The sequence below is a fragment of the Etheostoma cragini genome, chromosome 11 (assembly GCF_013103735.1).
Source record: "Etheostoma cragini isolate CJK2018 chromosome 11, CSU_Ecrag_1.0, whole genome shotgun sequence".
NCBI lineage: Eukaryota > Metazoa > Chordata > Actinopteri > Perciformes > Percidae > Etheostoma > Etheostoma cragini.
In genome coordinates, this window is record NC_048417.1 from 25165739 (window position 1) to 25180405 (window position 14667).

A 14667-nucleotide genomic window follows, 5' to 3' on the forward strand; every position below is an offset into this window, starting at 1 on the left:
CCCAGAATGTTCCCTTGGATCAGAGAGGCTCCAAAATCAGGGTAGCAGCTGTCGCCTTGGTCCCGCTCAATGTTCTGTTATGCCATGTTCAAACTGCTACACTGCAGTGCCCTGCTACGTCCTGCTGTGCCTTGTAATGCCACACAGCGTCCTGCTATGCCATGAACTACTACAAAGAACTGCTACAGACTACTAATTTTTTTCTATTTTTGTTATTGCCACTCTTAATTCTAACCCCAACCGGTCGTCAGACACCGCCTACCAAGAGCCTGGGTCTGACCGAGGTTTCTGCTAAAAGGAAGTTTTTCCTCGCCACTGTCGCACTGTTGCTTGCTCTGGAGGAGATTACTAGAACTGTTGGGTTCTTGTAAATTCTGGACTGGGTCTATCTGTATAGTGTCTTGAGATAACTCTTGTTATGAATTGATAATATAAATAAAATTGAATTGAATTGAACAGCTTGAGGGAGCAGTGTAATGTTTGCAACTTGGTACTTGTGTATAGTTTTTAATCCAAGACTAATTTGTTTACCATTTAAAAAAGTTTCATTTCAAATTTTCACCAATTGTTTTAAGACATGTCCATGTTACGGCCAAAAATTAATGACAGGATACCTGTCATCAGTGGGGTGTGAACTGCGTCGCCAAGTAAGTCACCTACATTAATTAAATTCGAGGATAAAAAGTAAAGCTTATTGTTATTACACCTTGCATTGATTAAATTATACTTGTTTTAGGGAGCATGTAATCTGAATCCAGTTCCTTATCACGCCAAGTATATGGTTCACAAACTCCACCTATGTGGAGTGACACGCCTTGGCTATTGATGGATTTAGCAGCAAAATTGATGCCGAATCCACAATGCCAGTGAAAAACAACCTTATTGTTTATGAGGAAGTTTATAGTTAAGTCAAGGTTAATAACAGTAGCAGTAAATAACAAGCACTGTGTGGGATTACATCCCGTGGGCCCACCAACTGTAGGAGGAACCGCTGGGGTCGGGTGTGCTGCCACATGGGTTGCGGCGAAGGTCAAGGGCCTCGACGGAACAGACCCGGGCGGCAGAAGCTGGCTCTGGGGACATGGAACGTCACCTCTCTGTGGGGGAAGGACCCGGAATTTGGGCGGGAGGTGGAGCGCTACCAGTTAGATCTGGTGGGGCTTACCTCAACGCACAGTCTTGGTTCTGTAACCGTACTCCTGGAAAGGGGTTGGACTCTTTCCTACTCCGGAGTTGCCCAGGGTGTGAGGCGCCGGGCGGGTGTGGGGATACTCACAAGCCCCCAGCTGAGCGCCGCTGCGTTGGAGTTTACGGCTGGCTCCGTGATCGGCTGAAAACTTGACACATTTGAAGCTGTGTGGAGAGGAGGTCACTGAACAAACTGTTATCTATCATGGATAACCCTGACCACCCTCTCCACCCCGCACTGGTCCAAAAGAGGAGCAGCTTCTCTAAGAGGCTCCGACAGCTTCGATGCCGCACGGACCGCTACAAGAAATCATTCATACCACAAGCAATAACACTTTTTAACATTTAATCTCTGGGTGCTAGATAAGACTTCTGGACACCACACTAATGCAACCTGCACAATTGGTTTATTTTCATGTAGCATAACTTTTAACATTTAGCATATTATTTAAGCAGTTGCACATTTTTGTTTCCCTATCCTGTACATATTCAAAAATGTGTTCTTTTTTACTCTATTCATATTATTATTTCATGTATATTGTACGTATGTATACTTTCCCTAGTATTTCATTTATATTTATATTCTGTGCTTTGTGACTGATTTTGCTGCTGTAACACCAGAATTTTCCATTTTTCTTGGGATCAACAAACTCTGGGAGGACTCTGGACAGACCTGGTAAGCCCAAATGCGCAATGCAGGTAAATTGGGAACGTCTGGAGGAGGCCCCTGTCCGACGGACTTTCAACTCACACCTCAGGCGGAGCTTTTCATGCATCTTTGTGGAGGCTTAGGGCATTGAACCTGAGTGGACAATGTTCAAAGTTTCCATTGCTGAAGCTGCGGCGGGGAGCTGTGGTCTAAGGGTCTTAGGTGCCTCAAGGGGCGGTAAAAACTAGGGCCGTAATAGAGCGGTGGAAGGAGCACTTTGAGGAACTCCTAAATCCAGCTGACACGTCCTCTGTGGTGGAGGCAGAGCTGGAGGATGATGGGGGGATTGTCGTCAATTTCCCTGGTGGAGGTTGCTGAGGTAGTCAAACAACTCCACAGCGGCAAAGCCCCAAGGATTGATGAGATCCATCCAGAAATGCTGAAAGCTTTGGGTGTGGAGGGGCTGTCTTTAAAATTGCGTGGAAGTCTGGGACAGTGCCTAAGGACTGGCAGACTGGGGTGGTGGTTCCCCTCTTCAAAAAGGGGGACCAGAGGGTGTGTGCCAATTACAGGGGTATCACACTTCTCAGGCTCCCTGGTAAGGTCTACTCCAAGGTCCTGGAAAGGAGGGTTTGGCCGATAGTTGAACCTCGGATTGAAGAGGAACAATGTGGATTCTGTCCTGGTCGTGAAACAACGAAATATTTAGACTAAAATAAAAGGAATGTATGTTGATGGATGATCACAGACTGGAATATGTCAACTTTTACTCAATACTATTTCAAAACCACTTTAATTTTTTCCAAATGCTATAAAATTGAATCGACCTAGATGAATAGAATAGTTGCCAATTATTAAATTAATCGCCAACTATTTTGATAACCGATTAATGATCAATTAAAAAAATACATGTCTCTGATTCCAACATTTAAGATGTGAATGTATTCTATATTCTATATATTCTCCTCTAGGACAGTACACTGAAAATCTTTGAGTTGGGAACAAAACGAGACATTTGAGGATGTCCACTTGGGATTTTTGGGAAACTCTGATCCACATGTTTCACCATGTTTTGACATTTCTATAAATCAAACAACTAATTGATTAATCGAGAACATAATTGACAGGTTAATTGACTATGAAAGTAATCGTAAGCTGCAGTCCTAGTACCAGAAAGAGAGGTTAGAAAAGAGGTGAGGCAGTAAGAGAGATGGACAGAAATATAGTGAGGGGGGAAGAAGAAGGAAGATAGAAAGAGATTTAAAACAGAAAGAGAAAAGAAAAGAATCAGAATGGAGGAAAAGATGAAGAGAGAAAAGGAAGAAAAGATACAGCTGGATGACCTAGATGTTTGAGAACACAACAAGCTTTCACAATGCATGACGTACTCCTGTGTGTGTTTGTTTGTGTGTGTGTGTGTGTGTGTGGGTGTGTGTGTGAGATGTCACCCCCTCTGCCGGGTCTAATCTGTAATAAACTCGCCACGAGATCCTTCGTCCTCAAACACACACAAACTGCATCAGAACAATAAATCTCTGATTCTTTGAAGGAGGATTTGTGTCGACACACAATCTTACATATGTTTATAATATAATAGAACATTTATGCAAAATGCCACATTATTCAGACGTCTTTCACACATTCAAGACAAAATTACACTCACTGCCGTTAAAACCATTAAAAAAAAGACTAACACAACGACAGATTAATGCATGTCTGAGAGAGAGAGACATAGAGAGAGGGAAAGCAGAGAGAGAGACAAAGAGAGGGAAAGCAGAGAGAGAGACAGAGAGAGGGAGAGCAGAGCGACAGAGAGAGGGAAAGCAGAGAGAGAGACAGAGAGGAAGAGCAGAGAGAGATACATAGAGAGAGGGAGGGAGAGACAGAGAGACAGCAGAGAGGGAGACAGAGGGAAAGACATAGAGAGAGAGACATAGAGAGAGACCAGAGAGAGACCGAGAGACCAGAGAGTGAGACAGAGGGTGAGAGAATATGTGATGCGTGTGCGTGCGAGCATGCGTGCATGTGTGTGTGTTACATACCCAAAGATGCCCTTGCCGGCCCTCGGAGGGCTGGGTGGTTTCTGGGTGGGGGGGTTGGACCGGGAGAGTCCCCCTCCTAGTTTCATGTTCTGCTGGCCATTCCCCTGCAGAAAAAATAAATAAAAATTTGAGGCTACCAGCGGGGATGTCTTGGTTGCATGGGTCTCTGCGGTTATTGGTGTCGTCTGGGGGTCGTCTGGGTGTCTAGGTGTCTAGGTGTTTGGGTGTCTGGGGGCCCATATTTTTGAATGGCCAATAACTAGCACCAAATACACAAAATCTCCCGATAACAACTAAAACGGTCAAGGAACTAGGGAGAATTTAAAAGAGATCCTTCACCCCGGAATCTAATCTACACATTAATGGATATCCGATACGGTCAGTGGGTGTAGTTTGGTAGACAGAAAATAGAAAGAGACATTGCTGTTGAGTATTTTTTTAATTTATCATTTTTTGTAAAGATTTTTTTGGGGGCATTTCAGAATCAGAATCAGAAATTCCCCCTTTAATGGGTAAGACAGCTATGAAAGGGGAGAGAGAGGGTGAAGACATGCCGGAAATCGTCCCAGGTCGGACTCAAACCCTGGACCCTCTACGTGCGCCTGCTCTACCAACTAAAGAGCAGGCGCACTTACGTTTGGCCACTAAATGGATTTTTTTTTTGGTGCCGAGCGCCATGTAGTAGCAGATCTCCAACACTGGGACACTCGCCAAAACAATAAATAGCACTACAGGTAGGGGAAAGAAGGAAGGAAGGAAGGAAGGAAGGAAATAAAGAAAGAAAGAAAGAAAGAAAGAAAGAAAGAAAGAAAGAAAGATAGAAAGATAGATAGATAGATACTTTATTCATCCGGAATGAAATTTTAGGCATCCAGCAGCAAGACAACCATAACACAACAAACACATATACACACATATATCAAACAATAAAAATTAAAAATCACTCACAGAAATACAATGACCATGATATGGTGAGATGCTATGGTATGTGTGTAATGATGAAAGTGTAAAAGTGAAAAAAGTAATCAAGTGAAAATGTAAACAGTGCAGTAGATCATGATACAAATATTGACCATGACTATAGAATGTGTATTTCTGATTGAGGGGTGAACTTTCCCTTTAAGAATTTTAGCGCTTGCACTTCTTCTGAAGAACCGTCTGTGACCATTTTGCTATTGACTGATTACAGATTACAGAAATAACTAATTGAGGCACAATTTTCACACACAAGGAAACACGAATTGGGCTGTTTTTTGTTATATTTTTCCATGGAGATGTTTTAGAAGGATGTGATGGATAACTAAAAAGGAGACATACAGAGGAGGAAGAGCAACCTGATTCTACAGGGGAAATTTCATAGGCAAAAAGAAAAATTTGCTAAATCGTGGAAAGCTTTTACCCACTTCAGAATTGAATTTCTGAACTTTTTTGAGTCTATCCAAATAATTAATAGTACAAAATCTATCTATATAGCTGATCTACTGCAAGATTTTTTTTGTTGAATTATAATTATATAGCCTTCATTTCATTTAATCTTGTCCTTGTATTGTACTTTATGTATTTGTTATTATCCTTTTGCTGTTTGTTTTAAATTCTTTAATATTTTAAAATATTTTAAAATATTTTATAATGTTCCCTGGATGGAAATGAAAATGTTCTTTGTATGATGCCAAATTGTTTAAAAATTGTTTTAAAGAGTAAAATCCTTTTGGGGCGCCCTCAGTTGGTAGAGCGGGCGCCCATATGTAGAGGTTTAATCCTCGATGCAGAGCGCCAGGGTTCGACTCTTTGCTACATGGCATTCCCCTTCTCTCTCCCCTTTCACTTCTTCAACTGTTCTGTCATTAAAGGCCTAAAATGCCCAAAACATTATCTAAAAAAAAAGGGTAACATTGATTTTTTTAAATATGAAAACATACGCAAAATTATGCTGCTAAACCTACCAGACTCCATGTAAATAAACAGTAATTTTAGCATTGTAAAATACACTTTATTCAAAGTTGACAGAAACCAAATTAAACTTTGAAAAGCCATTTTGAGGTCGTCTATCCTCTTTTCCAACTATCAAAACTCTAGTTTTGGTTGAAATTAACAAAGTTTACTGTTTTACATGTGAAAATATGTTGGCTCTATACACGCTAAAAGTATTCTTTTTTTAAATAGAGTCTGGTGGTTTAGCATTAGCGAATGTTTGTGGTTAAACAGAAAGGTCTCAAAGAATTTTAAAGGTCTATCTTTAAAGGGATCCTTGCCCTGACAGTAGCTAGGTAAGGACTACTAGCCTGTCAGAAGCAGAGCATGACGGCCCTGACAGTACCTAGGTAAGGACTACTAGCCAGTAAGAAGCAAAGTATGAGGGCATCCTATGATAGGCAAGCACATTGTGATGTGTATTACAAAGTGACGCACGGGGGGAGGGGGAGACTTTGGCCTTTTTCACTTTTTTTTTGCACAAAAAAGATATATAACACAATAAAGGAAAGCCAAAAAGCCAAAAAAACATAATATGAGCATAAAAGAAAATTTAAATGTTAAAATATGGAGGTACGATTTTTACGCCAGACAGCGATGATATACTTTCTCTCTCTTTATCTCTATATCTCTCTCACACTCATGATGCTCTGTGCCTCCCTCAGTTGCAGACACAAGAGGTATTATCCAGGTATTGTTTTATGTACAGGTCAGTGGTGTAATCTATACGGTATTCCCATTAACAAAGCTCCAGGATTTCCATACACTGACTTAAAAATGCCCAATGACACGTAACAACATACTTTGCATTATTAGTTTGATATATATTTTGAACTGTCATCGTTTGATCGGCTAATTAAAAGGTATTTCCACCAGAAATTGGTGCATAAAAGTGTGTCTGAATGCAGGAAATGAAGTCTTCTTCGCTTAAAATTTTCCCAAGGGCGGGCACCCAGACCCCCCCCATCCTGGCCTATACAAATGCAGAACAGTATACCCACTACAATACATTAGAATAGACCACTGGTACATGAGTCTTGTGCGTCCTTACCTTGAACCTCAGCAACCACTTAACGCGTCAGTGAAAGCAATGGGAACAGGAGGAAGAACAGAGAAGTTGTGTAGAGGTTAGTGTTGCTGCAACATGAAAACACAGAAATAACATCTCAGAGACACAGAGAAAAGGACGCAGAAAGAAAAAGAGTAAGTTGGAAACGATGCAGTGAAGATATTAACAAAATGCCAAGCTGTACTTAATAATAATAGTAGGACTGTATTAGAGCCCGACCGATGTATCAACAGGCCAATATTATCGCCCGATATTAGGCATTTCCCGATCTATTGGTATTGGCATTTATAATGGGCGATGTAAAGAAAAAAATATATTAATATATATTAAATATTCATTAATCAGAATCATTTATAATAACAAATAAATTCTTCTGATAAATTAATATTTAAAAATTAAAACAGACGGTCCATAACAACCATGTTATGAGTGTTATGAGTGTTGGCGTTGCATAGTCTGTCCACCAGAGGACGCTTTACAACGTCCCTGTTAGTGATGGTGTTGCATAGTCTGTCCACCAGAGGACGCTCTACAACGTCCATGTTAGTGTTTGCGTTGCATAGTCGGTCCACCAGAGGACGCTCTACAAACTTCCTGTTAGTGATGGTGTGGCAAAGTCTGTCCACCAGAGGACGCTCTACAACGTCCATGTTAGTGATGGTGTTGCATAGTCTGTACACCAGGGGACGCTCTTCCACGTCCCTGTTAGTGAGGAGAGTGTATGTCTGCAGCCTGGAAATTCCCATGTCATGCCATCTCGTCTCATGCTGTCCCGCCTGGTGCCATCCCCGAGCTTCTACTTTTCAAAATAAAAAGCAAGCATCTGGAATAAATAAGCTTGCGTCGACTATCGTGTTATCCTGTCTTTGAAATAAATGCAGATAATATCCAAACAAAAAAAATTCCTTCTGGCATCCCATTTGGTCCCGTCCCCGAGATTCTACTTTTCCAAATAAAATACTTTGAAAAATATCTCTCATAGCCATAGCTTGCATCAACTATCATGCTAATGAATAAAATGCTTGAAACATTTGGTGGTTTTTTTTAACTAAGAAGTAACGGCAATCATCCAAATTAATAAAATACTTAAAAAAATATGTCTACAAGATGAATGCAGACTATCACACTGATGAATAAAACACTTAAAATATATGTCCGTCTATAAAAGAACTGCAGATTATAGGCAAACTAAAAAAATCCTTCTGCCATCTTGCCTGGTGCCGTCCCCGAGCTTCTACTTTTCAAAATAAAAGCTTGCATGTGGAAACAAATACTTTAAACAATATCTCTGTTACTTTTCAAAGTGAAAAGCTTGCGTCAACTATCATGCTAATGAATAAAATATTTGTTTCTTTTACTATTTAAAAATATATGTCCGTCTGCAGATAATAGGCGAATTCCTTCTATGGCTGGAACTTGGAGCCTCTCCCGTCTCATGCCCTCTTGCAATGTTGATAAGCAATTGTATTTGCAGCAATGTCCCAGTGAAGTTTGAAAACAATATATAATATAAAATTAACAGGAGTCTTGGAAAGTGTGCAACATGTTTATTTTTGTCTTCTTGTTCTTGTGTGTGCAGATCCTTGTTATCCCTACTCAGGAAATCCTGCCGTTAGCTGGCAGAAATAGCTGCGTCGCTGATGCAGGTTTTATCAAATGTAGGCTACAATAATATCAGGGAACAACACTGGCAAAATTGTTACTTTAACAGTTTTTTACGTTTTTCAATTGATTGCAACAAACATGGTCACGAATTTTACCGTGACTCCATCTGGAAAAGTATTCCTGATTTCATGTTTTTGACCCTCTGAATTTACAGTTGGACACACCTCGGCATGAGACGAGACGGCATGAGACGAGATGGAATGACATTAGACCCTCCAGGCTGCAGCCATACCCGTCTTGTTAGTGATGGCATTAGTGAGGGTGTTGCATAGTCTGTCCACCAGAGGACGCTCTACAATGTCCCTGTTGGCAACTCTGATTATTATTTTTGTTATTGTGTTTTTGTTCAAAGGACTTTAAGTTTCATATCTTAAGGTTGTATTTTCATGCATTTTATTCATCAGAACTTTAATATATTTTGTTGTTCTGTTGAATTATTATCATATTATTTCAGTGGGAACTCATAAATAACTACAAAAAACTAATGTTAGGGAAATCTTTTTGTTTTGTAACGCGTTCCTGGATTTTGAAAAAAAAAATATATATACAGGCCGATATATTGTGATATCGGATTTTTAATAACCAAATAGTCGTATCGGTCTTAAAAATCCTTTATCGGTTGGGCTGCACATTTAGATCCCTTCACCTTTGAGCATTTTTTTTTGCGTTCTTTTTTGTTGGTGTTTTATCTGGAACAAACTCCCAGAAAACGGCAGCCCTGAGGCTGATTCACGTGCCTGTGGAGGCTACACGCAGTTTAACCGTGCTCGAAAACGTTTGACTAGTGTGATCGCTTTGTGCCGTACTGACATGCGTACGCCGGCCCGTGGTTTCTTCATTCTGATTCCCACCTTGACTCCGTGTCCGATGTCGTCCAGCATGTTGTAGTCGATGGGCTTCCTGATGTAGCGCACCGGCCTCTCTAGGTTGGATGGGGCAACGATCTTATGTGAGCGGGCCGTGTTCTTATTGGTCGTCAGGATGCCGATCTCCCGCCTCGCCACCTTCTCTTTGTGGATGTCAACGGTCTGAAAGGAGACAAAGAGTCAATTTTAAAGGGCTAATTTATACACCAGGTTTAACAATTGTAATCTGTGATTTATCACACAGGGTTCAACATTTAGAGGTCCCATATTCTGCTCATTTTCTGGTTCATAATTGTATTTTGTATTTGGTTTCATTTAAAAACAACTCCATATTTCTTTGCACTGCACATTGTGGCAGATCCTGTTTCCACCCTGTGAGTTTAGTTCTCTGTTTTAGCTCCAGAGTGAGAGATCTCAATAGTTTTAGCTCCAGAGTGAGACATCTCACTTGTTTTAGCTACAGAGTGAGGCATCTTACTTGTTTTAGCTACAGAGTGAGACATCTCTTTAGTTTTACCAACAGAGTGAGACATCTCACTTGTTTTACCAACAGAGTGAGACATCACACTTGTTTTACCAACAAAGTGAGACATCTCACTAGTTTTAGTATAGAGTGAGACGTCTCACTAGTTTTAGCTACAGAGTGAGACATCTCACTAGTTTTAGCAACAGAGTGAGACATCTCACTTCTTTTAGTTATTAAGAACGAGCAAGCATGCATTTAGACATTTTTTTTCTCTCTTTGATACAACAGCACATTAAAAGGTGCTCTAAGCAAAGTTGGGTGACGTTACTTCTTGTTGCCGTTCAAAGTAATTTCAAACAAAACGAGACTAGCTCGCCCCTACCTCCTTATCCCGTCCTCTCCCTTCTGTTTTTTTACAGTGTGTTCAGGGGACAGGCAGCAAGCAGATAGTGAGGAGATGTTTGCTGTACGTGACAACAAATGTTGTAGCCTAAAACACGAGTGGCATCACTTAGAGAACCTTTAAGTTCAACGTTAACAGACAAGCTATTAACAGATATATATATATATAAATATATATTAAAGGTCCCATGCCATGGTGCTCTCTGAATGCTTTTATATTAGGGCTGAACGATATTGTGTTTTAGCATCGACATTGCGATGTGCGCATGCACGATAGTCACATCACAGGACGTTGCGATGTTGACTCTAATCCTTTTTTGCTGCTTGATAGAAAAGTAAACTTCCAGCGTTCTTCTTTTACAGGATTATTACCGGCCGACCCTTCAAAGAGGTAGCCATGTGGCCAACGTGTGTATTTTACGTTAGTCCGACGGGGTTTGTTATGGGAAATCATCCTCTCTGTGTGTAGAAAAGTACCGTAGGCAGCAGCTGCCGCTGACACAGTGATGCGCATAGTTTTGATGGGTAGTCAGTGAAGTTGCAGTAGTTAGGGTTTTATGTTTGCTGCAGATACAAACTAAATCACCTTAATGCAACATAATCACAACGTCTCCCCCCGCAGAAAGCTGCTACAAGCCAGGCTTACGCTGATATGGTTAGCCTAAAGAAACAAGCAAAAAGCTGCTACCAGCCAGGCTAAAGCTAATGTAGTTAGCCTAAAGAAACAAACAAAAATCTGCTACCAACCAGGCTAAAGCTAATATAGTTAGCCTAAAGAAACAAGCATAAGGCTGCTACCAGCCAGGCTAAAGCTAATGTAGTTAGCTTAAGAAAGAAACAAGCAGAAAGCTGCTACCAGGCAGGCTAAAACTAATGTAGTTAGCCTAAAGAAACAAGGGGTCCGTCTGTCCCAAATAACGTTGGCCACAACGCTGGAAACGTAACTCTAATCTACTACAGAAGGCTGCTTCTGATCTAATTTCCACTGATTTAATTGTTCTTGGATACACAGAGTTTGTTGCTAGTGCACGTGACGTGCAGGTCTGATTAATTTATCAAACTAACGAGCTTACCCATCTAGTCGACCACAATCTGGCATTTAGAGGAAGCTACATGCCGTCACTGTCATTTATGTTAGCCAAGATTGATTATTATATGAAAACACTGGTGTCATGATAGTCAACCAGCGTATTTCTACCTAATTTCCCTCTCCAAAATCACTTCAGAAGAGTAACGTTAGTAACAGCTGAGTTGCTTCCGTGTTTGTAAAGCATTAAAGTTCAAAAAATGGTTTGCATTAGAAAAGATCCTTTTTAATTTTTGTCTTCTATGTAGATTCACTCCCCAACAAAATCACCGCAGTAGTCAAGAATGATTTATTATTTCCAAATAGAGCTATTCATGTAATCTTTTAAAAATGATTTTTAAACCGTTTTGGTTTATGGGTGGAAAGCACTAATGCTAATGGGGGTGTTTTCAGAGCATCCCTGTTGCACAGGTAACAGTCTGTCTTCAGAACATCCCCCTTGTTTTCACTTTTTTTGGATTAGTCCAAACCACTGGGGACAGATTGAAGAAAGAAATAGAAATCCTTGTTTTAGTGGTTTGCTGAATATTTCTCTAATTGTGAGTGTTTAATTTACAGTCAGTCCACCTCTACCACGTCGAAGACATCGGCAGTGTGGCAGGATTTTACAAAAATAGACGGGAACGAGTTGAATGCAAAGTTTGCAAGCAACAGTTTGCACATCCCAGCTCGACTACAAACATGGCATATCACCTAAAACCGGAAAGCTAACTTTTCTGCGTTAGGTTGCCCTGTCTGTTTTGAGCAGGCTATATAAACATATCAGAATTGGCATATTTCATAGTCTAATAATAGTGTTATAACTACCGGCGCACCCTTCCGCAACAACGGTAGCGTTCCCCAGACTCCCCCAGACCCCGCTGAATGTTAAGCCTCTACCATCCAAACGCAAAAATAATATCACAGAAGGAATTGTCGGCTTTATTGCTCAGGGCTGAGGTTATAAGAACTTGTTAATATACAGCGCCAGCACGGCACACCATCACACAAAATGTGAGGGAATCAAAGAGAAAGCTTCAGAGTTAATACAACACAGCGAGGCACTGAGCACGAGTGGCATTTCAGTGCAAAATAATTAGGTCACAACGATTTAATATACTGCACATAACCTACAAGTACTGCGGGACAGTACAGTTATTTTATCTTGCATATTTAATTTTTTCTGCCCCTCCGCACCGCCCCCAGTCAATTTTTATTTGAAATTTTCATGACTTTAGTCGACCAAGATATTCTTTGGTTGATTACACCCCTACTTAATGGTCTCCTAATAGTGTATCTTAAGTCTATTTTGTAGATTCCAGATTGGCCTATCTGAGCTTTCATTTTCTCAAAGGCAGAGCAGGATACTCAGGGGTCGGTTTACACCTAGGATCATTTCTAGCCAACTGTTCTAGGCTGGGGTGGGGGAACTCGTATTAATGTTAAAAAACCTCATAAAAGGGACATTTCATGCAATGGAGCCTTTAAGACATTTTGGTACAAATTCAACAACCATCCAACTACATATTCATTAAATTTGTGTAAATCTTCTGCTTCTAACACAGATTCTCTAATCATAATGTCCAAACGCTCTGAACGTATTCACCGTCAGAGAAGAGAGTTAGTTCTCACATTTAACACTGGTTGGTTCTGTGCTCTCACTCTGCAGATATTTTGGGAGTTACGCATTTGAATATTTATAAAAACCTGTTTGCCGGGCCTTGATTCAAGGGAGGTGTTAATTGTATTTTCATTAATACTCAAAGAGACAGGCCTGCTAACGCAAGAAGGATGAAAAGGGTGACATCATGGAGCCGAGCTGCAACTAACAATCATATTCATTGTCGATTAATGTTCTTCTGGATACAACATGGGGTCATGACTTCACGTAAATATACACGCCGACTTCCTTAAGCCAAGAGACGTGTTACCGCAAGGAGAGCGCAATGGTTGGGTGTAGGAAAAGAAGATATCGACAGCTGAGTTTAGGAAACGTGACACGCGGGTGAGTTCCCAAGATGACGTCCTTAAAAAAAATGTTGGGTCTCTTTGGGGGGATAGAATATAATATGTATTATAATATATAATATATATTATGTATATTTCCCTATTTGTGCAGGGAAATCCTACGAATAATACATCATAATAATGTACAATGTGCAACAATCACGCCTATATTACATGCTTTTTTTTCTCCTCCCTCAAGCCGGCTACACGAAATCTCATTGGTTGCGCTTTGGAAAGGTCAGCGGTAAATAGGTTAAATTGGAAATGATTAGGGTGAGAATCCCTCGCGGTCTCCCCATACGATATAATCACGATAATTATGCCACGTAACGATAATAATGCAATTTTATTTTGCAATATTCCATATTAATTTCAATTTAAAACCTATTTTCCGACTTCTAATTTTTCCCAAATTAAAATGATGTCCCCAAAAGGAAACTTTTTCAACATCTTTTTTATCTAAAAAGAAATATTTCTCTGTTTGTTCATATCACTTCAATGTTATTGCTTCAAAATGTGACAAACTGAAAAAACAAAAATATAATAACTAATAAAAGATCCATACTTGGCGCCTGTGTATCGATACAGTATAGCCATTAAAAATGTCGCAATCGGCTGTATGGTTTTTTCCCCCCGCCCTTAACGGAAATAAGCTGATATAGTAAAATATACAAGTCTAATCTATATGGGTTTTTGAGCCTTTGGTTCCTCATTAAGACATTAAAAAAGAAATTTGAATAAAGCAGAATGAGTTTTGATATGATTGTCTGTATAATAATAATTTATAAGTTCTACTAATAATTTCTACTCTTTATTGATCCCCTATGGGGGAAATTACAATTTACACTCTGTTGTTATTACACACTACACACAGGCCTGAACTACACACACATGCTTAGGTCCTACACATGCACTAATGGAGAGATGTCCGAGTGCTGGGGGAGGGGGGTTCAGAGCCTTGCTCAAGAGCACCTTGACAGGAAGTGAACTGGAACCTCTCCAGCTACCAGTCCACACTCCGTACTATGGGAACTTGAATCAGCAACCCTGTACAGGCCAAAAGTTTAGACACACCTTCTCATTCAATGCGTTTCCTTTATTTTCATGACTATTTACATTGTAGATTATCACTGAAGGCATCAAAGCTATGAATTAACACATATGGAGTTATGTACTTAACAAAAAAGTGTATAACTTAAAAACATGTCTTATATTCTAGTTTCTTCAAAGTAGCCACCCTTTGCTTTTTTGATAGCGCTGCAAACCCTTGGTGTTC

The 14667-nt window shown here is 40.2% G+C and overlaps 1 protein-coding gene across 4 annotated transcripts in view; it reads right to left on the reverse strand.

Moving 5' to 3' along the window:
- The window catches only part of LOC117952683 (abl interactor 2-like), a 71316-nt gene that overhangs the window by 17043 nt on the left and 39606 nt on the right, over positions 1 to 14667 (reverse strand). For 2 of the 4 annotated variants that reach the window (XM_034885181.1, XM_034885179.1), the window contains exons 3-5: positions 9436 to 9612; positions 6902 to 6919; positions 3880 to 3983 (exon numbers count right to left, since the gene is read on the reverse strand). In XM_034885181.1, coding sequence (XP_034741072.1) covers positions 3880 to 3983; positions 6902 to 6919; positions 9436 to 9612 — 299 coding nt within the window. The remainder of the gene's footprint in view (positions 1 to 3879; positions 3984 to 6901; positions 6920 to 9435; positions 9613 to 14667) is intronic. The other 2 variants (XM_034885180.1, XM_034885182.1) reach the window with 1 other exon arrangement.